Consider the following 24,404-nt stretch of genomic DNA (forward strand, 5'->3'; position numbering starts at 1 on the left):
GACTTCCCATCTGATTTTAATGCCAAGATGCGTACTGACACAGGAAAATTTCTTCAGACCTAGCAACAAAAAGGAAAGCGCAAGAAATATGGTAATAAATCAGTTGTCACATTTCCTTGTTTTTGAGTAAGTGTTCGAAAAGCACTGAAAAACATGTTTTCAGCTGTTGGTGCAAGGACTTTTGGAAAGACGGAAAGGATTCTTTCCACATGCAGCACCAATATGATTTTTGAATTCTCTTTGGGCGTCGGAAGTTATGCATACACTACGTTTTTGCCGGCCAGTGTGGCCGAGCATTCTAGGCTCTTCAGTCTGGAACTGAGCGACCACTACGGTCGCAGGTTCGAATCCTGCATCGGGCATGGATGTGTGTGATGTCCTTAGGTTAGCTAAGTTTAAGTAGTTCTAGTGGACTGATGACCTCAGATGTTAAGTCACATAGTGCTCAGAGCCATTTGAACCATTTTTTGAACTACGTTTTTCAGTTTGTTCCAGAGAAAAATGTCCACTGGCTTCATATCAGGACAACGTACAGGAAAACTAAAACTGCCTTCATGTCCTATCCAGCGACCAGAAATGAATTGGGTCAGTGCTTTCCGAGCTAATAATGAGCCAGGCACCCGTTGTGCTAATATTGCATGTTGTTGTTGTGGTCTTCAGTCCTGAGACTGGTTTGATGCAGCTCTCCATGCTACTCTATCCTGTGCAAGCTTCTTCATCTCCCAGTACCTACTGCAACATACATCCTTCTGAATCTACTTAGTGTATTGATCTCTTGGTCTCCCTCTACGATTTTTACCCTCCACGCTGCCCTCCAATGCTAAATTTGTGATCCCTTGATGCCTCAAAACATGTCCTACCAACCGATCCCTTCTTCTAGTCAAGTTGTGCCACAAACTTCTCTTCTCCCCAATCCTATTCAGTACCTCCTCATTAGTTACGTGATCTACCCACCTTATCTTCAGCATTCTTCTGTAGCACCACATTTCGAAAGCTTCTATTATCTTCTTGTCCAAACTGGTTATCGTCCATGTTTCACTTCCATACATGGCTACACTCCATACAAATACTTTCAGAAACGACTTCCTGACACTTAAATCTATACTAGATGTTAACAAATTTCTCTTCTTCAGAAACGCTTTCCTTGCCATTGCGAGTCTACATTTTATATTCTCTCTACTTCGACCATCATCAGTTATTTTACTCCCTAAATAGCAAAACTCCTTTACTACTTTAAGTGTCTCATTTCCTAATCCAATCCCCTCAGCATCACCCGATTTCATTTGACTACATTCCATTATCCTCGTTTTGCTTTTGTTGATGTTCATCTTATATCCTCCTTTCAAGACACTGTCCATTCCGTTCAACTGCTATTCCAAGTCCATTGCTGTCTCTGACAGAATTACAAAGTCATCGGCGAACCTCAAAGTTTTTCTTTCTTCTCCATGAATTTTAATACCTACTCTGAATTTTTCTTTTGTTTCCTTTACTGCTTGCTCAATATACAGATTGAATAACATCGAGGAGAGGCTACAACCCTGTCTCACTCCTTTCCCAACCACTGCTTCCCTTTCATGCCCTTCGACTCTTATAACTGCCATCTGGTTTCTGTACAAATTGTAAATATCCTTACGCTACTTGTATTTTACCCCTGCCACCTTCAGAATTTGAAAGAGGGTATTCCAGTTAACGTTGTCAAAAGCTTTCTCTAAGTCTACAAATGCTAGAAACGTAGGTTTGTTTTTTCTTAATCTTTCTTCTAAGATAAGTCGTAAGGTTAGTATTGCCTCACGTGTTCCAACATTTCTACGGAATCCAAACTGATCTTCCCCGAGGTCCGCTTCTACCAGTTTTTCCATTCGTCTGTAAACAATTCGCGTTAGTATTTTGCAGCTGTGACTTATTAAACTGATAGTTCGGTAATTTTCACATCTGTCAACACCTGCTTTCTTTGGGATTGGAATTATTATATTCTTTTTGAAGTCTGAGGGTATTTCGCCTGTCTCATTCATCTTGCTCACCAGATGGTAGAGTTTTGTCATGACTGGCTCTCCCAAGGCCATCAGTAGTTCTAATGGAATGTTGTCTACTCCCGGGGCCTTGTTTCGACTCAGGTCTTTCAGTGCACTGTCAAACTCTTCACGCAGTATCTTATCCCCCATTTCGTCTTCATCTACATCCTCTTCCATTTCCATAATATTGTCCTCAAGCACATCGCCCCTATATAAACACTCTATATACTCCTTCCACATTTCTGCTTTCCCTTCTTTGCTTAGAACTGGGTTTCCCTCTGAGTTCTTGATATCCATACAAGTGGTTCTCTTCTCTCCAAAGGTCTCTTTAATTTTCTTGTAGGCAGTATCTATCTTACCCCTAGTGAGACAAGCCTCTACGACCTTACATTTGTCCTCTAGCCATCCCCCTGCTTAGCCATTTTGCACTTCCTGGCGATCTCATTTTTGAGACGTTTGTATTCCTTTTTGCCTGCTTCATTTACTGCATTTTTATATTTTCTCCTTTCATCAATTAAATTCAATATTTCTTCTGTTACCCAAGGATTTCTATTAGCCCTCGTCTTTTTACCTACTTGATCGTCTGCTGCCTTCACTTCTTCATCCCTCAGAGCTACCCATTCTTCTTCTACTGTATTTCTTTCCCCCATTCCTGTCAATTGTTCCCTTATGCTCTCCCTGAAACTCTCTACAACCTCTGGTTCTTTCAGTTTATCCAGGTCCCAACTCCTTAAATTCCCACCTTTTTGCAGTTTCTTCAGTTTCAATCTGCAGATCATAACCAATAGATTGTGGTCAGAATCCACATCTGCCCCTGGAAATGTCTTACAATTTAAAACCTGGTTCCTAAATCTCTGTCTTACCATTATACACTCCTGGAAATGGAAAAAAGAACACATTGACACCGGTGTGTCAGACCCACCATACTTGCTCCGGACACTGCGAGAGGGCTGTACAAGCAATGATCACACGCACGGCACAGCGGACACACCAGGAACCGCGGTGTTGGCCGTCGAATGGCGCTAGCTGCGCAGCATTTGTGCACCGCCGCCGTCAGTGTCAGCCAGTTTGCCGTGGCATACGGAGCTCCATCGCAGTCTTTAACACTGGTAGCATGCCGCGACAGCGTGGACGTAAACCGTATGTGCAGTTGACGGACTTTGAGCGAGGGCGTATAGTGGGCATGCGGGAGGCCGGGTGGACGTACCGCCGAATTGCTCAACACGTGGGGCGTGAGGTCTCCACAGTACATCGATGTTGTCGCCAGTGGTCGGCGGAAGGTGCACGTGCCCGTCGACCTGGGACCGAACCGCAGCGACGCACGGATGCACGCCAAGACCGTAGGATCCTACGCAGTGCCGTAGGGGACCGCACCGCCACTTCCCAGCAAATTAGGGACACTGTTGCTCCTGGGGTATCGGCGAGGACCATTCGCAACCGTCTCCATGAAGCTGGGCTACGGTCCCGCACACCGTTAGGCCGTCTTCCGCTCACGACCCAACATCGTGCAGCCCGCCTCCAGTGGTGTCGCGACAGGCGTGAATGGAGGGACGAATGGAGACGTGTCGTCTTCAGCGATGAGAGTCGCTTCTGCCTTGGTGCCAATGATGGTCGTATGCGTGTTTGGCGCCGTGCAGGTGAGCGCCACAATCAGGACTGCATACGACCGAGGCACACAGGGCCAACACCCGGCATCATGGTGTGGGGAGCGATCTCCTACACTGGCCGTACACCACTGGTGATCGTCGAGGGACACTGAATAGTGCACGGTACATCCAAACCGTCATCGAACCCATCGTTCTACCATTCCTAGACCGGCAAGGGAACTTGCTGTTCCAACAGGACAATGCACGTCCGCATGTATCCCGTGCCACCCAACGTGCTCTAGAAGGTGTAAGTCAACTACCCTGGCCAGCAAGATCTCCGGATCTGTCCCCCATTGAGCATGTTTGGGACTGGATGAAGCGTCGTCTCACGCGGTCTGCACGTACAGCACGAACGCTGGTCCAACTGAGGCGCCAGGTGGAAATGGCATGGCAAGCCGTTCCACAGGACTACATCCTGCATCTCTACGATCGTCTCCATGGGAGAATAGCAGCCTGCCTTGCTGCGAAAGGTGGATATACACTGTACTAGTGCCGACATTGTGCATGCTCTGTTGCCTGTGTCTATGTGCCTGTGGTTCTGTCAGTGTGATCATGTGCTGTATCTGACCCCAGGAATGTGTCAATAAAGTTTCCCCTTCCTGGGACAATGAATTCACGGTGTTCTTATTTCAATTTCCAGGAGTGTATAATCTATCTGTTACCTTTTAGTATCTCCAGGATTCTTCCAGGTATACAACCTTCGTTTATGATTTTGAACCAAGTGTTAGCTATGATTAAGTTATGCTCTGTGCAAAATTCTACAAGGCGGCTTCCTCTTTCATTTCTTCCCCCCAATCCATATTCACCTACTATGTTTCCTTCTCTCCCTTTTCCTACACTCGAATTCCAGTCACCCATGACTATTAAATTTTCGTCTCCCTTCACTACCTGAATAATTTCTCTTATCTCGTCATACATTTCATCAAGTTCTTCATCATCTGCAGAGCTAGTTGGCATATAAACTTGTACTACTGTAGTAGGCATGGGCTTTGTGTCTATCTTGGCCACAATAATGTGTTCACTATGCTGTTTGTAGTAGCTAACACGCACTCCTATTTTTTTTATTCATTATTAAACCTACTCCTGCATTACCCCTATTTGATTTTGTATTTATAACCCTGTAATCACCTGACCAAAAGTCTTGTTCCTCCTGCCACCGAAATTCACTAATTCCCACTATATCTAACATTAACCTATCCATTTCCCTTTTTAAATTTTCTAACCTACCTGCCCGATTAAGGGATCTGACATTCCACGCTCCGATCCGCAGAATGCCAGTTTTCTTTCGCCTGATAATGACGTCCTCTTGAGTAGTCCCCGCCCGGAGATCCGAATGGGGGACTATTTTACCTCCGGAATATTTTGCCCAAGAGGACGCCATCATCATTTAATCATACAGTAAAGCTGTATGCCCTCGGGAAAAATTACGGCTGTAGTTTCCCCTTGCTTTCAGCCATTCGCAGTACCAGCACTGCAAGGCCGTTTTGGTTAATGTTACAAGGCCAGATCAGTCAATCATCCAGACTGTTGCCCCTACAACTACTGAAAAGCCTGCTGCCCCTCTTCAGGAACCACATGTTTGTCTGGCCTCTCAACAGATACCCCTCCGTTGTGGTTGCACCTACGGTACGGCCATCTGTATCGCTGAGGCACGCAAGCCTCCCCACCAACGGCAAAGTCCATGGTTGCGTACACCTATGAAATTCAAATGATAATTCCTGTAGGGGAACCTGTATCACATTGGTAAGAATTTGAACACCTTAAGCTCTCTTCACTGAATTAAAGAGGAATTAAATAATATACATTAATCCTGCACCAAACGTACACACACCACAGTGTCCGATGTTAGCTCTGCCTCAGTCAGTGTGAATTACCAGCAGCCGAATAACGTATATTTCTTACATTTGGCTTCCTTGATTTGTAAAGATAGATTCATCAATAAGAAGGAATTCTTTCAAGAGAGAAACTACCGTCCCAATGTCGCATCAGAACAGGGCAATCGAGTTCCATGGGTCTTCTCCAACGCCGGTGGTTAAAGTGCTGTTGAAGCGACACGAGATACGGATAGAACGCGCTGGCGTGCTAGTTGCGAAGAATCCCGGATTGACTTGTTCCAGGGCACTTGCAGTTTCTCTTGAAGTAACACGTGGATTATGAGCAGCAGCTGCCAGAACATCTCTGTTTGTTGCAGGCTAGCTCCTTACTATCTACGTAGTGTTCCCCTCCAATAACAATTTTTTCCACTTTCGCTAAATTGTCATTCTTGTTGGACGGTCTCTGATGCAGCTCTTGACACGCGCGTACACTCCAATCGGAATACATCACGTACACCTTCGTGCCACGGGTGGTCTAACCTTCAGGCGTGATCTGCTTCTGCACAGGCGTTTACAAGAAAGCTCGATGATAACAGTACCAAGTAGCAAGCCAGCGCAATAACAACACATACAACGCGGCTTGTTGTTGCCTGGAACTCAAGACGGCCCCACTCCAGGAGCTACTCCAGCCGCCTGGCGGCGTTCAAATCGACGACGGGAGGCGCAGCGAGGAAGTATTTTTTTCCTCCGCAAGTCACTTGCCAGAAAGGAGTCCGCGCTGTATACCTCCGCCTTGGCAGTACTTAGGCCAGCGCATTGCTTCTGAGGAGTCCGTGATCATCAGGAGTTACGCCGGGCAACTGTGCCGAGCGCACCGCAGTTCTTCATTCGGAGTAACTCCTTACCAGCGGCGACCTCATCCTGTCTCAAGAATCTTTTTCCCATTGGACACAGACTTGCAGACCTGGGCACTGGACTGCGCCTCACTGTTACGACCACATCATGCACCTTAAACGGAGTTACCAGTGTGCGATATCTTCTCAAATACGTCCTCAGATCTTCAGTTGGTAATACAATGGGTATTCGGAAAGTAAGTTCCTATCTGCCGCGAAATGGAAACCATTGTGAAAATTTATTTGCAACAGTTAGCTACAGCTTCCAGCTACTGAACCACATAGTCGACGCTTCGACTACTGTTGTAGCGTTGGACCAACTTTCCAATATCCTCGTCACAGAACGCAGATGCCAGTACTTTTCGCCAATTCCCTACGCTGAAATGGTTTGTACCTTAATTCCTCAAACCCCGGAGTGACGAAATAATATTCGGTCAGTATACATTGACTGATTGATTTATTTTTGTTCTCCCTATCAAAAATTACATGTAATACATTACTTCCTGAAGTTTGGAGCCAGGGTAAATATCGACGTCCAATCGACATTGTCCAATAGTCATCTGTCGATATTACCCCATTCAAACATGCTAGAGAAGACCAGACTTTAATAGCTTTACTAATTCTCTAAATGCTGCAAAACTCATGTTAAAAGACTCACAAATCAAACATACTATTTACGTACGTTATAGTTATTACCGCTAAACATGAACTGAATTGCTTACGTCAAAATAAGCATAAACAAAAATTTAAAGGAATAGTTTTTAGCACCGTAAAAAACGGTCATTAACGAGTACTCACCGCCTCTGTGCCCTGCATCTACCATCGTCCGCTATGTTGCAGCACTATCTCCCACTGTAAACAGCGCTTTTCATCTGAGAATACAGTTGTGTCCGTATTGCCTGGCATGTCGCTGTTTCCCCGGTCTCTCCTGCAGTGACAGCCAACAATAAAAACACAAAATATCAAATTAATTCAAACATAATTACCACGATTCGGAGTTCAACATCAGGGAGCAGCCACATTCACAATAAATTAAAATTTTACAGTAAAAGCTGACCAAAATAAATATTAAAAATACATGTGTTTCAATTATCACAATTAATGCAATTTTAATATAACTAGAACAGTTAAAACACGCAGGTGTAAAGAAGATCAAATACAGGTAACCTTTAATATATGACGGTACAGGATTATGGTGTCATCCACGTGACCATATGCATAGCAATTCTGATATTTAAATTTGCCCGAAGTCTGTACTTTTCGCTGCAACTTCGATCTGATGACGTCTAGGTTCGTAGTAATTAGGTATGATTTTCTCAACGTTTTATTTTTAATAGTCTATCCCGCTTTGTGTATTGCCATATCACAGTTCGACGAGCTTTGTACTGTTGTACCCCTTTCACCTCTTACATTAGATTTGGATCTGCAGGTGGCCTCTGGCAGTAGTGGAAACCGTTTATGCTATTAGTCATTAACAGTGGCAAGGACGGTGTTGGTCTTCGCATATGATATTGTACAGGGTGTTTGATTATCATAGGTACAAACGAAAGGTTGAGTAGTGCATAGCGAAACAAGCACATATTCGCAATAAACATAGATCCGGAATCTGAACATTTCCTCGGTGTGACACATGGACGAGAGCAGTCATAACAACGTTACAACACTGTTATCTAAGAATACGTTCATGTTGGAAATACGAGGGTTGGAACTTTAATAGTGACAACTATTTATTTACAGCTCGTACAAAATAGATACTTATTTCACAGTTTTATTGACCTTCAAAGTAGTCACCAGCTTTGTGTATAACCCATTGCCAGTGATGTGGAAGTAGGATACTCTTAGCAGTGAAAGTTGTATTGACAGTTCGAGCTGCGCGGTCTATTACCCGACGAATTTTTAACAGTTCTGAAGCGAATGCGGTGAAGTGTTTCCATCAGTTCATAAATCGAGATGAACCCATTTTTGGAACACAACCTACTACCAGCTTTGAGACACAACTTATGACATTTTCTGCAGAACCTGACCATCATTTCGGAGGACAATGCTCAAGCACGTACAGTGCAAGCTGCTACTGATTTGTTTAACTGTTGGGGCTGCTAAGTACTATACTACATACTGCACTCCTCTGACTTAAGCCCTCGTGAGTTCAGGTCGATTTATAAACTGAAGGAAATACTTCACGACATTCTCTTCAGAACTGCTACAAATTCGTCGGGCAATAGTCCGCGGCGCTCGAACTGTTAATACAATTGGCACTGCTAAGAGTATCCTACGACTTCCACATCGCTGGCAACGGGTTATACACAATGCTGGTTACTACTTACAAGTTCAGTAAAACTTAGAAACTTATATCTATTTTGTACGAGCTGTAAATAAATAGTTGCCACTACTAAAGTTCCAACCCTCGTATCAGGATGATACTTCTCATAAACGTTCAACGGCATAACTCTTCATGATTATGTTGCACGAATATCGGCAATGGCTTCCCTATGTGTTGGCCTTCCAGATTCCCTTTCCTGAATCCATTCGATTTTTCTTTGTGTAACGACATTATTTTAAAACGGCTTTGGTGTATTTCAGAACTGTTGACAGTGTCAATGAATTCCGGTAACGCATTATGGATGGTTGTCAGTGCCCTCCGAACAAGTCCTGGGACTACTGAACGAGTACAGGTTTCAAAAAGGAGACATGCTGCAACCGTCTTTCATATTTATGGTGACAATGTGGAACACGTTTTGTAATGGGTATGTGGTCCATTGCAAAAGCACTGTTCTGATCAGGGACTCTGTTACACGGTTTTTACACACAGTCATAATATGTCGTATCGGGGTAAGTGACAGAGGTGGCTAGTTCTGAATTTCGCTGAGCCTTTACGGTCTTGGAAATCTCACGTTCACAATTAGCGTAGACATACCGCCAAAGATATCATCTTTCCTGTAATGGGTGCTTTATCTTAGAAACGCGGTGTCTTGGTTGTTGTTTTGCAGTGGACGGCACGAGCGCGCCGAGACCGCCCCCGCCGCCGGCGCCACCCGCCGCCGCGCCGCAGCTGCCGGGCTGTGACGTCACGTACTCGGGGGCGGAGGTCCGCTCGGGCTACTTCGACACGCGCCAGCAGCCGTGGGGCGCCGCCTGCCGCGTCACCTTCGTCGGTCGTCCCACGGACATCGTGCACGTCTCCTTCTTCAATTTCCTGCTCAGGTACTCTATACCGTTCCAAAGACAACACCACTTATGTATAGAAGTTAAGGTGCCTTTGTAAACAACATCACCCTACACCTACATATGGCTGGGGCACCTAAGGCAGCCTAGGGGACTATCTCAGTCATATTTATCAACAAAGAATATTTACTTTAATTGAAAGGGGCATAGCGTGGTGCTCTTCACTTTTTCACAGGTGGAAGGGTAGAGGAGATATGATAGTCAACTCTGTCATTTTGAATGGTTCACGTGTTATGTCATTCGCCACTTAATAACACATCTGAAGACGCGTACAATACATTAGGCTAGACAGTAATATTCTTACATCAGGTCATGGTTTTGACATTTTACGAGTGCTCTGGCAAACGCGTAAAATAAGTCTAGGATGAAATGTACAGTAAGTAATTTAATGACATCAGATAACGTTGTTATAATACGTGTGAAAATGGTGACCATTTCAGTCGTACATGGTGCTAAACTATTGAATGTGGGCAACATAGCGGTTGAATTTCGTCCGAACTGAGAGCAGAAAAAGCTCGTGTAACATTAACTTTAATGTCTTCGTGAGTGGTTGAAATTTTATGGTAAATTCGTTAGCTATTTAGTTACATGTTCCAGGTATCATTTAGCCCGACATAGCGTAATGATGTGGATCCAATCATTTTACATTCAAATCTCAAATTAATTTGGACATACGGTTACATTCTGAACACTTCTAAGATTTTTTTTCCAAATGAAAAACAGACATACAGATGTGAGTTAGTAGTTCCTACCCACCACATTTAGCACATTTCAGTAATAGGACTTCTTCTACAGTGGGAACATTTATCGAGAACAACCTTTCTCACTTTGTTTTCTAATTTTGCATTGCTGTCTGCCAGACATTTTACATCGGCGAGTAAGTGATCAAGAATCTTTGCTGCAGCATTGTGTCCTTCTTTTTCTTCTAAAGACAACCTTGCTGTGGAGTAACAAATACCATTTTTTCTTTGGGTATTGTGACTATGTACACCATTGTTCATTTTGAACTGTAGTGGATTATTTACTACAACCTTCATGAGGGAATAAATATACTGTGAAGCAGTAGTCAGGCTACCCAACTAATTAAATGGGCGTCTACAAGATAATCGTGAATCAGCACCACACGTTATTCTACTGCAGGTTTCTGCACAATTAATACACTACTGGCCATTAAAATAGCTACACCAAGAAGAAATGAAGATGATAAACGGGTACTCATTGGACAAATATATTATACTAGAACTGACATAAGTGATTACATTTTCACGCAGTTTGGGTGTGTGGATGCTGAGATATCAGTACCCAGAACTACCGCCTCCGGTCGTAATAACGGCCATGATACGCCTGGGCATTGAGTCAAACAAAGCTTGGATGGCGTGTACATTTACAGCTGCCCATGCAGCTTCAACACGAAACCACAGTTCATCAAGAGTCGTGACTGGCGTATTGTGACGAGCCGGTTGCTCGGCCACCATTGGCGAGACGTTTCAATTCGTGAGAGATCTGGGGAATGTGCTGGCCAGGGCAGCAGTCGAACAATTTCTGAATCCAGAAAGTCCCGTACAGGACTTGCAACATGCGGTAGTGCATTATCCTGCCGAAATGTAGGGTTTCGCTGGGATCGAATGAAAGGTAGCGCCACGGGTCGTAACACATCTGTAATGTAACGCCCACTGTTCAAAGTGCCGTCAATGCGAACAAGAGGTGACCGAGACGTCTAACCAATGGCACCCCACACCATCACACTGGGTGATATGCCAGTATGGCGATGACGAATACACGCTTCCAATGCGCGTTCACCGCGATGTCGCCATACACGGATGCGACCATCATGATGCTGTAAACGGAACCTGGATTCATCAGAAAAATTACGTTTTGCCATTCGTGCACCCAGGTTTGTCGTTGAGTACACCATCGCAGGCGCTCCTGTCTATGATGCTGCATCAAGGGTAACCCCAGCCATGGTCTCCGAGCTCATAGTCCATACTGCCGCAAACGTCGTTGAACTGTTCGTGCAGATGGTTGTTGTCTTGCAAACGTCCCCATCTGTTGAGTCAGGGATCGAGACGTGGCTGCTCGATATGTTACAGCCATGCGGATAAGATGCCTGTCATCTCGACTGCTAGTGATACGAGGTCGTTGGGATCCAGTACGGCGTTCCGTATTAACCTCCTGAACCCACCGATTCCATATTCTGCTAACAGTCATTCGATCTCGAACAACGCGAGCAGCTGTTTCGCTGTTGTAACTGCGACCAGGACGATCGCGGGGTAGCAATGACGGAAAACGCGGTGGGACCCGCGGAGAGGCCCGCGAACGACATCACAACGGAAGAGGATGGACACGACCAGCGAAGGACGGAACGGAGACAACCAGACCGATGAACAAAGTCACAAGGAAACATACACGTCCATTCGTACACGAACCAGGGAGTAAGCAGTCTAGCACAAAGCGAGGTGTAAACCGACGTAAGCGAGATTAGACTGTCTGGCTGAGCCCTTTTTTTCTCTTATAGAATTTCGATTCCCCCTCAAGGGGGCGGCTGGCACCAGCTTATTACGCTGCTCTGCAGCCTACAGACTTTTTAAAACTTAAGAATAAGATAAGAAACAATAAAAGCAGGCGATAAAACGGCGACTTAAATTGTAAAACGGCGGAAAATTGAGGAAAGTTAAAACATAAAACAAAGGGTTGGCAAAGCTAATAAAATACACAGGAAGCAGACAGGTAACATAGTAGAGAGACAAGTAAAAACATGGCGACAGTCTGGTTTCTGCTCGTATGAGATATAAAAATTACACCCAATGACAGAATGATGTCCGTTCGCAACATTTCGGAAAAGACACACAACACAAAACACTGCACTAAAATGTCGGCGCAAAGATGACACACCATAGCCAAGGGGGGGGGGGGGGGGGTACCTGAACAGATGGGGGGGGAACAAGGAGGGAGGAGAGGAAAAACGAAAGGGGGGGAACCAAAGGAGGGAGAGGACTCATAGGGGGGAGAGCGGCAGGGCAGACGCGAGAGGGAATGGGAAATGGCAGAGGAGGGAAATGCAAAAGGACTTGGGGGAGAGAAGGGGTCAGGGAGAGGGTAGGTGGGAAAAAAAGAGGATGGAAGGGGGGGATGGGGAGCCCAGGAAGAGGAAAGGACGGGGGGTGAGGATCAGAGTTGATAGGAGGGATAAATGGAGGGAGAGAGGGCATCATCTGGGAGGGGGAGTTGATGGAAGCCACCTTGGGAAGTGAGATGAAGGGTGTAGAGATGGAGGGTAGGGGGGACACAACAGTGAAGACATTGCAGGGGGTGGGGATGGGAGATGAGAGGAGCAACCAGGAGGTGAGGGGGATCAAGGTGGCGGGAGGGGTACAGTATGCGGATATGTTCGAGGAATAGGAGCAGATGGGGGAAAGGAGGTCATAGAAGATCTGCATGGGGGACAGGAGGCGTATATGGAAGGTGAGGCATGACGCTCAAGGATATGGAGGGACTTACAGAATTTGGGGGGCAGATATCGAGGTGGGACTGGCATAACAGAAGATGGGACGGATTAAGGATATGTAGGTGTGGAGGATGGTAGAGGGGTGCAACCCCCATGTCCAGCTAGAGAGGAGTTTTAAGAGCCGGAGGTGGTTGTGGGCTTTGGATTGGATGGAGCGGAGACGAGGGATCCAGGTGAGGTGAGGCTAAGGTAGGTGAGGGTGTGGGTGGGGCAGACAGTACAGGCGCAGACGGTAAGGGAGAAATCCAGGAGCCGGAAGGAGCGAGTGGTACGACCTACGATGATTGCCTGGGCCTTGGAAGGACTGATTTTCAGAAGCGACTGGTTACACCATGCGGCAAAAAGTTCAAGGTCATTCTGGAGAAGGCTTTGGGACCGTTGGAGGGTAGGAGCCAGGGCGAGGAGTGCGGTGTCATCAGCATATGGCAAGAGGTGTATTGGTGGTGGTTGGGGGTTGGGGGGGGGGGGGCTTGGGGCATATCTGCCGTGTACAGGAGAGGGGAGAGGATGGAGCCCTGGGGCGCACCTGCTGAGGGTTTCTGGCTGCGCGAGAGGCCGGCGCTTAAATCCGCTATCGGGGGCGCCGCTATAGGCCGCTGGGACCATGTGTTTCACTGCGGCGCCCTCACACTAAAAGAGGGCCAGGAGGCGCGAGCCGCCACAGCTTACGGCGCGTTGGTGCAGAGACCTCTATGGGTGTTCGACGTCCATGACGTCTGGCGCGGATTCAAATTCCGCGGCGCGCGGTACCAGAGTCGCGATGCGATAAACTGCAATTGCGATAGGCTACAATCCGAACTTTATCAAAGTCAGAAACGTGATGGTACGTATTTCTCTTCCTTACACGAGGCATCACAACAACGTTTCACCAGGCAACTCTGGTCAACTGCTGTTTGTGTATGAGAAATCTGTCGGAAACTTTCCTTATGTCAGCACGTTGTAGGTGTCGCCACCGGCGCCAACCTTGTATGAATGCTCCGAAAAGCTAATCATTTGCATATCATAGCATCTTCTTCCTGTCTGTTAAATTTTGTGTCTGTAGCACGTCATCTTCTTGGTGTAGCAATTTTAATGGCCAATATTGTTCTTTCTTCCTTAAAGATGAGTTACCCCAGATAATTAATCCATATGACAATACTGAATAAAAATATGCAGAATATGTTACTGATTTGTCTCACCCCAAGATTTGCAATGATTCGAATCTAAAAGTGGTTAAACTAAGTTTTTTTAGGAGTTCCTAAATGTGTTTTTTTTCCAATTTAAATTTCTTCAGTATGGACTCCTAAGAAATTGAAAGTTTACACACTATTTATTGTTTCCCTAACAGACGTGATATTTACCACAATTGTAGCACCCGTAAATGTGCAAAACTGAATATGGTGTTGCCTTTTTAAAACTGAGGATGAGGTCAATCGCAGAAAACCATTCAATGGTACTTTTAAGAACTCTGTTTACCATTTCTTATCCTTGTATATGTATGCTTCGACTGATTACAACACTAGTTACATCTGCAAAAAGAGCTAATTGTGCTTGTTTTATATTAGACGGAAGATCGTTTACAGATACAAGGAACAGTAGTGGCTTTAAATTTAAACCTTTGGGAACTCCGCACGTGAATTATCCCTAGTCAGAATTATGTCACTGGGATATATTGCTTTAATTACTAAGTACAGCTTCCTGAATTCTTTGTTTAGACATGACATTACCTATTGGTTGGCTACACCATAAGTCTCATAAAACGTCATGTTATCAAGGAGAATACTGTGATTCACACAGTCAAATGCTTTGGAGGGGTAGCATAAAACCATCCGGCGCTATTTTACTATTTAATGCTTGTAAAACTACCAAGTGGCGCTATTTTATTATTTAATGCTTGCAAATTTGGGTGAGTAGACATTTAAATGCCATTCTCAGTAGAGAAAGCCTTATATAATCCAAACTGTGATTTGCTGAGATGAGATTCTATTGTAGAATACATCACATTCTCAAAAATTTTTAAATAGGTCGGTAGTTATTGACATGTCTCTTATCACCTTTCTTGAAGAGGAGCATAACGACGGCATATTTCAGTCTCCCTGGAAAAATGCCTTGCGTTAGTGATGCATTACATGTTTCACATATGATTGACCTTATTACATGGGAATATATCTTTAGTACTCTATTGGAGCAACCATGAAAACCAGATGACATTATACTTTTGAGAGAATATATAATTTTCTTAATTTCAGAGTGAGAGGTTGGTGATAATTCTTATGATTGAATTTTATGAGAGTTATATTTTCAACTTTCTGCTGTGATTTTGCTCTTGAACTATTTGTGCCCATGTTTTTTACCGTATTTAAGAAATGATTATTAAATGCATTTTCTACCTGAGACTCTTCATTTATAGCCCTTAGATTCAGTTCAATAGTTATATCTTGTTCTGTGACTCGTTGTCCTGTCTGTTGTTTCAGTGAACCCCATTTCTTGTTGCTCGAACAGTCCACGGGTGTACTGCAGGTCCATAGTGTCTAATGGGCACAATAATTCGCACCTGACGATGGCGACATATCTGATCGCCGAAATATTGTGCCCATTGGGCACTATGACCGGCAGTACACCCGTGGACTGTTCGAGCAAGAAATACGCCGGGAGAAGTTGAAGAATCACACCATTTCTTGTTGGTTGCTGATTGCCTTGCATGTTGTTTCAGTTTAACCCACTAGTAAAAGCTAGGAAACGTTATGTCTGGCGAACGTGTAGACCATTTTGTGTTGCTAGACCGACAAATAAGACGATCTTCAGACCTTCTCTAATTCTGTGTGCAGAATGTGCAGGACACACACCGCGTTTGTACCATAAGACTTGTCGTATGTCCAGTGAGAGGTCCTCTAGTATTAGTAACTCTGTTACGAAATCAAAATACCTCGCTCTATGTTTCTGTCAATGAAATTGGGACAAGCAATTTGGTTATTTAGAAGGCCGCTTCAGACGTGACTGACCAACGTCTTGTTGTCCACTTCTCTCAGACACCGTGGGCTTTCAGAGGACCAGTGATGGCATGTTCCGAATGTTATCGAGATCGTGGCTTGCAAATGGTGCTTCATCCGTAAAGAACGTCTTTGTTAAGAACATGTCAACCCCAGTTTGAAGAATTGCATCCTTTGTCGAAAGTGACCATCATAGAGCTCCCGATAAAGTGTCATGTGGTACGGGTGATATTTGTTGGAATTTATTATTCGCAGAATTTCCCGTTCCCAGATTCCACCCTCCTGTTCGAACGGTCTTGTACCATCATGCGGATTGTGAGCTACTGTTGCTAAGATGTCCACTGCAGGCCGCTGATACGAGTCGTTTACGTTTTTTTTACTCTCGGCGTTCCTTGTTTTCTCAAATGTTTGCATTATGGTTGCAAAAGTAGATGGCGAAGACTTTGTACGATTAGGATCTGTCTCTGCATATAATCGCACTGCTACTATCATATTTCGACGACATTCGTCGTTGGTAAAAACCATATCTCCTTACTCAGTTTTGTGAAAATCTGACCTTTATGGAGACGTCGCCTATTAGCTACTACAGCAGGCCACAGAGTAACGGCCTTCACACTAAAAGTAAACACACGCTACCTACAGTGAATGAAATGATGCTTGCATTCCACATAACACGTACACTAAATCAACCATGCAGTGTGTCTGTTCTTTGTAGCTGACACTCCACGATCAACGAATCATCATACATAACTAAAACTAATAGAATCTAATGCACTGTACGCCATTTCCAACGTGCTATTAAAAGGTAAATAATATAGCAGGCCAGTTCATTTAAAATAACAAAGTAGCGTATCGTATTCCTCTACTTTTCCACCTACGAAAATTTATGAATGAAAAGTAGCTCCTTCAAGCAAACGGTTACTGTCTAAAAAATTTCCTTCTACGAAAAGTATCTGAGCTGTCTTAAGTTTCTCACACCATATACTATGCGAGCCACTCACGAGCTGGTTCAGGGGTCTGTTAGAGGTGTTGGGCAAGCCGACAGTTTGCTCCTCTGTTTCGTCCGCCGACCCTCACATATATAATTACTCTACAAACACCTTTTTAATGTGCCGCAGTTCTTTACGAAAATTAATAATAACGATAGCAAAAACTTAAAGAGATTTAAAACAATAATAAATACTTGTATACACTAGTGCTTAGTACATCACTGTACCGTAACTACCACGAAATTCCAGTTCAGAGCTATAAAGCAACTGTAAAGAATATGTACGACCATGTCGTGAGGTCTCAAGCCAGGTCAGGTGGACGGAACTGGGTTCTTAACATAACGATTCGGGTGCAAAGTTACAGCATGAGATAGACCTAGCCTGTACTGCTACTGAAGGTTTCCTCTCTCCTGAAATTTAGAACACGTTCGTGGAATGGTCCTACAGGCACTATTCACCTCCGGGTCAAATTCTTACTGACTGTTAGCCGTGATTTAATATACTAATTAGCTGATTACATACAATGTCAGTATTTGTGTGGCTATGGCACATTGTTCTCCTTCGTAAATATGAAGATACCTTACTTGTGTACATGAGCGTACTACTAAGACGACAGAGGTAACTGATAAGCTGTCTATTTTAGTATGTCTATTTTACACGTTGTTATAACAAACACGCTCTCTTTCAGGTCCCCTTCCTGCCAGTCTTCTGTGGACGTATATGATGGATTAGCCAACCCTGGCTCTAAGCCAATCAACAGGGTTTGCAGTCCCAACACTCGACATGCAAGAGATCCTAGTGGCAGGTACGTTCTTGATAAGGTACGAGAAAACTGTATAAACGATTAGTAACACGAATCCGTCTCAGAGGTGTAGAGTTTCCGTATATGATCTACCTACATCACATTAAGGAAGATCAACACTATACTCACAGCAACAATTTTATTTTCACGAAAAGTATCACTTCGATCTGCAACAAAGACACTATTATTACGAAATCCATGGCTCTCGAATGCGTCAAATCATTCCTACGACAGTTGAAATGAGTACACGAGTCACTGATTTTAGCAGTTTAGTTGTTAACAGCTTTTAATTGTTAACCAGCCGCTCGGATGAAATAATATCCAGCGTAATTCCGTGATATTAAAAATTTCAGGGACGGTAGATAAGAGTAAATGTAACGATTTGAGGTGAGGGAGCCTGGTAAGGAAACGACCTAGTTGGAAGTTGTAAATTGAAATCGTTCTGATACCTCGAACATTAGACATCTTCTACTGCACGCTCCTTGCTATCTTTACCTTCGGAGGAGGTCGCATGGAGCAAAGTAAAAGAAAAATGTGCAGTAAACACGAGCCTTTAAGTTCATACATTAAGAGATATAAACTCTTGTTCATCTTTGCTGCTCTAAAACACATCTTTTCCAACGAACAAGTGGTAACAGCTCCCAGGTATGCAGTTTAGAGCCCACGTTTACTGGAAATTTCTTTCTTGTTACTGTAATTAAATCCGCCACAGTTGTAAAATACTTTTAATGGACGAAGTTTTAGACGACGGAAGTGGCTGTATACTACAACATTTTCGCTGTCTCAGGTATCTGAAATCTAAATCAGCACAATAATTGTAACCTACACCATTAAAAAATTAAAAATTTAAAGAAATTAAAACTCTGAAATTAATGAAATAGTTAAAAAAATCGGCTAGTAGCGCTAGTAGGGTATCATGTTTGCCCACTAGTTGTTTCGGCCTGGACGTAACGTCCTCCTGCTATTAGGTATACTAATGTTTAATCATTTCATTAGCTTGTAAATTTTAACTTTTTTAATTTTTTAATTGTTTAATGGAGTAGATTAGAGTTTTAGTTTTACTTTAGAGTTCAGATAAACCTGATGCTGGGCCTAAGACCCAGAAACAGTGGCAGTGTATAGCAACTTCTGTAGTGTGAGTCTTCGGTCAATAAAAGCATTTTACAGCTGTGGCAGATTTGTCTACAACATGTTGCAGAACAGTTGTAGATGCAGAACAGTTGTAGATGCATTTTTTCCTTGTGTTGGTTCACACTGCCACATCCATAAATATGGAAAGCATAGAGGTTGCAGAAGAAGAGCGCCACTTGGAGGTATCAGAAAGATCTCTGTTTGTAACTTTCCACTCGATCTTTTCCAGACCAAGGATCCTCACCACAAGTTGATACATTTCACTTTCTGGATCATTCTCGAAACTTTGTAACATAATCACGAAATCGCCTGTTCCAGTCCGACACTGGCTTCCGTCAGATTACATATTTAACAGGGCACAACATGTTCTTTGGTAGTGGTAGTAATCTTTTGTAGTTCAGTTAGTTATACCAGACCTACAAGTAAGCTGATGGTGCCCGATGTCAGTATGATAACATTTGCCTAACAAAGATTATTTCGGCTGAATGGCTGAGCTGTGCTACCATAACATAAAAAATACACACACTATATTAAGAATCTATGAGCATTATCACCCAGCAAAAGTCTCATCAATTTCATATAGTCACTAGTTCCCAAAAATTCAACGATTATGGATGCTGTTGTCGTTATAATCCTAAGTTATTCATTCTCCACTAAGCATTTGTAATTTAATTCGTGATCAGAATGTCACTTATGACCGTATGACTGAATTTCAAGGCTAATCTGACTTGTCCCAGGTTTCTGGATCAGCAGGCGTTTGTCTCGACGCAAAGCTCGCTGACGCTGGTTCTGAAGCGGCAGCTGCCAGCCGCGACAGCCACAGAGAACGAGTTCGTTGACGGTGCCTTCCTCTTTCACGATGGTGAGTACCTTGCTGCATCCGCTCAGTATTAAGTGCATTATCTTACAGTGTGTGGATGCGTTAATAAACTAAGATACAAACTGATAAATTTTTGTCGAGCTTCCAGCCAACCCCGTCTTCAAGCTTTCGGCTAGGTGCTAATAGGCCATTGTCAAGTGTCGACTGTCGTGAGAGTCCTGCTCTCATCCTTAAGAAGGCACGCTATGCCTGTGACGTCACTAGTGCTCAGTCCAGCGCTATGTAAGATAATCGTTCAAATGGCTCTGAGCACTATGGGACTTAACATCTATGGTCATCAGTCCCCTAGTCCGGCCCCGGTAGCTGAGTGGTCAGCGTGACGGAACGTCAATCCTAAGGTCACGGGTTCGATTCCCGGCTGGGTCGGAGATTTTCTCCGCTCAGGGACTGGGTGTTGTGTTGTCCTAATCATCATCATTTCATCCCCGTCGACGCGCAGGTCGCGGAAGTGGCGTCAAATCGAAAGACCTGCACCAGGCGAACGGTCTACCCGACGGGAGGCCCTAGCCACACGAGATTTCATATCAGTCCCCTAGAACTTAGAACTACTTAAACCTAACTAACCTAAGGACTGCACACAACACCCAGCCATATAATGGTTCAAATGGCTCTGAGCACTATGGGACTTAACATCTATGGTCATCAGTCCCCTAGAACTTAGAACTACTTAAACCTAACTAACCTAAGGACAGCACACAACACCCAGCCATCACGAGGCAGAGAAAATCCCTGACCCCGCCGGGGATCGAACCCGGTAACCCGGGCGTGGGAAGCGAGAACGCTACCGCACGACCACGATATGCGGGCTATGTAAGATAATGTTTTCGTAGCGTGCACTCCTCTTGCGGCTCAACTTCCTGACAGACAGTTTTCAATGTCGGTTTAACTGCGAACTTCTCAATTTGTTGAGGGTGTCGTCAGAAATTTTTATGTCCATCACTTCTTCTAGAACGCTATCCCTGAAACCATATATCTGTGTAACTAACAGATGCCTAGTGGCGCGGGATCAGAGACCTTATTCATAAGCATCTTCTACTACTGATAATACCCTGGGATGCCACAGGTCGAAGAATGTCTTATGTTCTATACAGCCCCATTCAGTAATATGCTCAGTCTGTCCGACATGAATAGTCATCTTTCCTGTCATTGAAGAACAGAACGGCAAAACCGCTAGCTCCTTCGTGTCCTCCTGGTGGGCCTTCTGCTTACGTGTCTACGATGAATTTACTTGCGAGATCTGTCAGCTGTTGTAGCCGATGTTTGAAGGTCATTGTTTTTAAAGGTTTTCTTTCGATTCACCAAGGTCTCAGAAATGAACGTTTATGTGCTGGGTGGTGATAGCTGGTGCTGTTCAGATACTGGTTCACGTGAGTGGTTTTCAGACAAACAATGAGACTCCCACTCACATTTCGGCAGACAAGGACGTTAATGAACGCAACGCATTACCGTCAATGCCACAGCCGTGAACTTGATGAGGTCATGTTGTTTATGTGGTCCAAGAATTCTCGCAGCTTTTCACACGCATGGGACCAGACTTCAAAATTTATTACGATGCGGCAATAAATGCATCTAGATTTTGCAGGAACCGTCTGCAAAGCGATGTTCTGATAGCACTTCGTAAAAAGGTTATCATTAGCTGGAATGAATGCGATTCCTATGTCGACACCCTCCATCTGGTTAAAATATTCTCCATCGTATAGAAAGAAACGGCGTCAGAGTGTGCTTAAATAAATCGACAAAAGAGTCATCAAAACTACAACACAGCCACAGCGTGTAACAACAGAACGTACCGTTACCTTTAATTTACGTCTATGGTCACAATCTTTTTTGTTTAACAGATTACCGGTTTCGGTCTTTAATGACCATCATGAGATCCGTTTCATGAAAACAATGTCCTAATGTACTGCAGCCATAGTAGCATCGTCAAATGTTAAATGCGAAATCAGCACCAGCATCGTCAAATACATATAAATCACATCACATGCACATGTAGGTAGTTTTACTGACAACATGACTCGTGCATGTGATGTGATTTATATGTGTTTGAAGATGCTGGTGCTGATTCCGCATTTTACATTTGACGATGCCACTATGGCTGCAGTACATTAGGACTTTGTTTTCATGGAACAGATCTGATGATGGTCATTAAAGACCGAAACCGGTAATCTGTTAAACAAAAAAGATTGTGAGCATAGACGTAAATTAAAGGAAACTAAATACATATACAGGTCACTGTGTTTTTTCGCGACGATGTCGCAGCTTGTGAAGAGAACGTACCGTTATCAACATAATAGCGAGAAACATCGACGTGGGTATCTGGAGAAATCAACGGTAGCATAACAGGTTCTGGAGAACGGATATCTAATTGCATTAGACGAGGTATGTATCAGTGAAAGGGAAAAATGTTTTCTGAGATAGCATTGTAAAAGAAGCGACTAAGGTAGAAACATCTGTCAACAGCCTCAATAAGAACTACGGTTTGCTGCTAACAACAGCTTGGGACTTCACCACAGGAAAATAGGAGGGTTGAAGCGGACGCAATGGACCCCAAACGAAAAACGGAAATCTTACCATATATGGCGTTGGAGAGATCGTCAGTGACGTCAGAGGCATTAGCCCGAGGCCACGAGGTATAGGGGCCCTGCAACGAACTTATGACGTAACACTACTCAGCTTACCCCCGCACTTCGCTAGCGCTCGGCTCCGTGCAAAGCCCACGGGAAATCAGTGTTTAATTACAAAGGTAAACACTAAAGGTCTTAATTTTGTCATATGCTATCGTGATGAAGTGTCCCTCCTCACGCAGATGATAACTTTAGGCTGACTTCGAGATAGATTAAGATGTTCTTTAAATCTAGCAGAGAATCTTCTGAATATTTGTACAGTATATCTCACAGAACAATAGCCATACGTAATGCGGTAGGTGCCCTAGTATGTCATGAGGTATAAACAAGGCTGGTTGCATGTTGTTTTCTCGTAGTCGCGGCCCAACTTTCACCGAACTCTTATCGAAGTATAGGATACGCTGATACACTCCTGGAAATGGAAAAAAGAACACATTGACATCGGTGTGTCAAACCCACCATACTTGCTCCGGACACTGAGAAAGGGCTGTACAAGCAATGATCACACCCACGGTACAGCGGACACACCAGGAACCGCGGTGTTGGCCGTCGAATGGCGCTAGCTGCGCAGCATTTGTGCTCCGCCGCCGTCAGTGTCAGCCAGTTTGCCGTGGCATACGGAGCTCCATCGCAGTCTTTAACACTGGTAGCATGCCGCGACAGCGTGGACGTGAACCGTATGTGCAGTTGACGGACTTTGAGCGAGGGCGTATAGTGGGCATGCGGGAGGCCGGGTGGACGTACCGCCGAATTGCTCAACACGTGGGGCGTGAGGTCTCCACAGTACATCGATGTTGTCGCCAGTGGTCGGCGGAAGGTGCACGTGCCCGTCGACCTGGGACCGGACCGCAGCGACGCACGGATGCACGCCAAGACCGTAGGATCCTACGCAGTGCCATAGGGGACCGCACCGCCACTTCCCAGCAAATTAGGGACACTGTTGCTCCTGGGGTATCGGCGAGGACCATTCGCAACCGTCTCCATGAAGCTGGGCTACGGTCCCGGACACCGTTAGGCCGTCTTCCGCTCACGCCCCAACATCGTGCAGCCCGCCTCCAGTGGTGTCGCGACAGACGTGAATGGAGGGACGAATGGAGACGTGTCGTCTTCAGCGATGAGAGTCGCTTCTGCCTTGGTGCCAATGATGGTCGTATGCGTGTTTGGCGCCGTGCAGGTGAGCGCCACAATCAGGACTGCATACGACCGAGGCACACAGGGCCAACACCCGGCATCATGGTGTGGGGAGCGATCTCCTACACTGGCCGTACACCACTGGTGATCGTCGACGGGACACTGAATAGTGCACGGTACATCCAAACCGTCATCGAACCCATCGTTCTACCATTCCTAGACCGGCAAGGGAACTTGCTGTTCCAACAGGACAATGCACGTCCGCATGTATCCCGTGCCACCCAACGTGCTCTAGAAGGTGTAAGTCAACTACCCTGGCCAGCAAGATCTCCGGATATGTCCCCCATTGAGCATGTTTGGGACTGGATGAAGCGTCGTCTCACGCGGTCTGCACGTCCAGCATGAACGCTGGTCCTACTGAGGCGCCAGGTGGAAATGGCATGGCAAGCCGTTCCACAGGACTACATCCAGCATCTCTACGATCGTCTCCATGGGAGAATAGCAGCCTGCATTGCTGCGAAAGGAGAATATACACTGTACTAGTGCCGACATTGTGCATGCTCTGTTGCCTGTGTCTATGTGCCCGTGGTTCTGTCAGTGTGATCATGTGATGTATCTGACCCCAGGAATGTGTCAATAAAGTTTCCCCTTCCTGGGACAATGAATTCACGGTGTTCTTATTTCAATTTCCAGGAGAGTAGGAGCGTTGTCACGCATCCAAGGTTCCACGTTAACCAAAGCGATTACGTGGTTCTTCTTTTCTAGAATTATTTCATTTTAGCATAA

The 24,404-nt window shown here is 44.8% G+C and overlaps 1 protein-coding gene across 1 annotated transcript in view; it reads left to right on the forward strand.

Moving 5' to 3' along the window:
• The window catches only part of LOC126263389 (uncharacterized), a 285,649-nt gene that overhangs the window by 196,922 nt on the left and 64,323 nt on the right, over positions 1-24,404 (forward strand). The window contains exons 9-11 of the mRNA XM_049960483.1: positions 9,353-9,566; positions 17,739-17,855; positions 19,721-19,845. Coding sequence (XP_049816440.1) covers positions 9,353-9,566; positions 17,739-17,855; positions 19,721-19,845 — 456 coding nt within the window. The remainder of the gene's footprint in view (positions 1-9,352; positions 9,567-17,738; positions 17,856-19,720; positions 19,846-24,404) is intronic.

The sequence above is a fragment of the Schistocerca nitens genome, chromosome 6, assembly GCF_023898315.1.
Source record: "Schistocerca nitens isolate TAMUIC-IGC-003100 chromosome 6, iqSchNite1.1, whole genome shotgun sequence".
NCBI lineage: Eukaryota > Metazoa > Arthropoda > Insecta > Orthoptera > Acrididae > Schistocerca > Schistocerca nitens.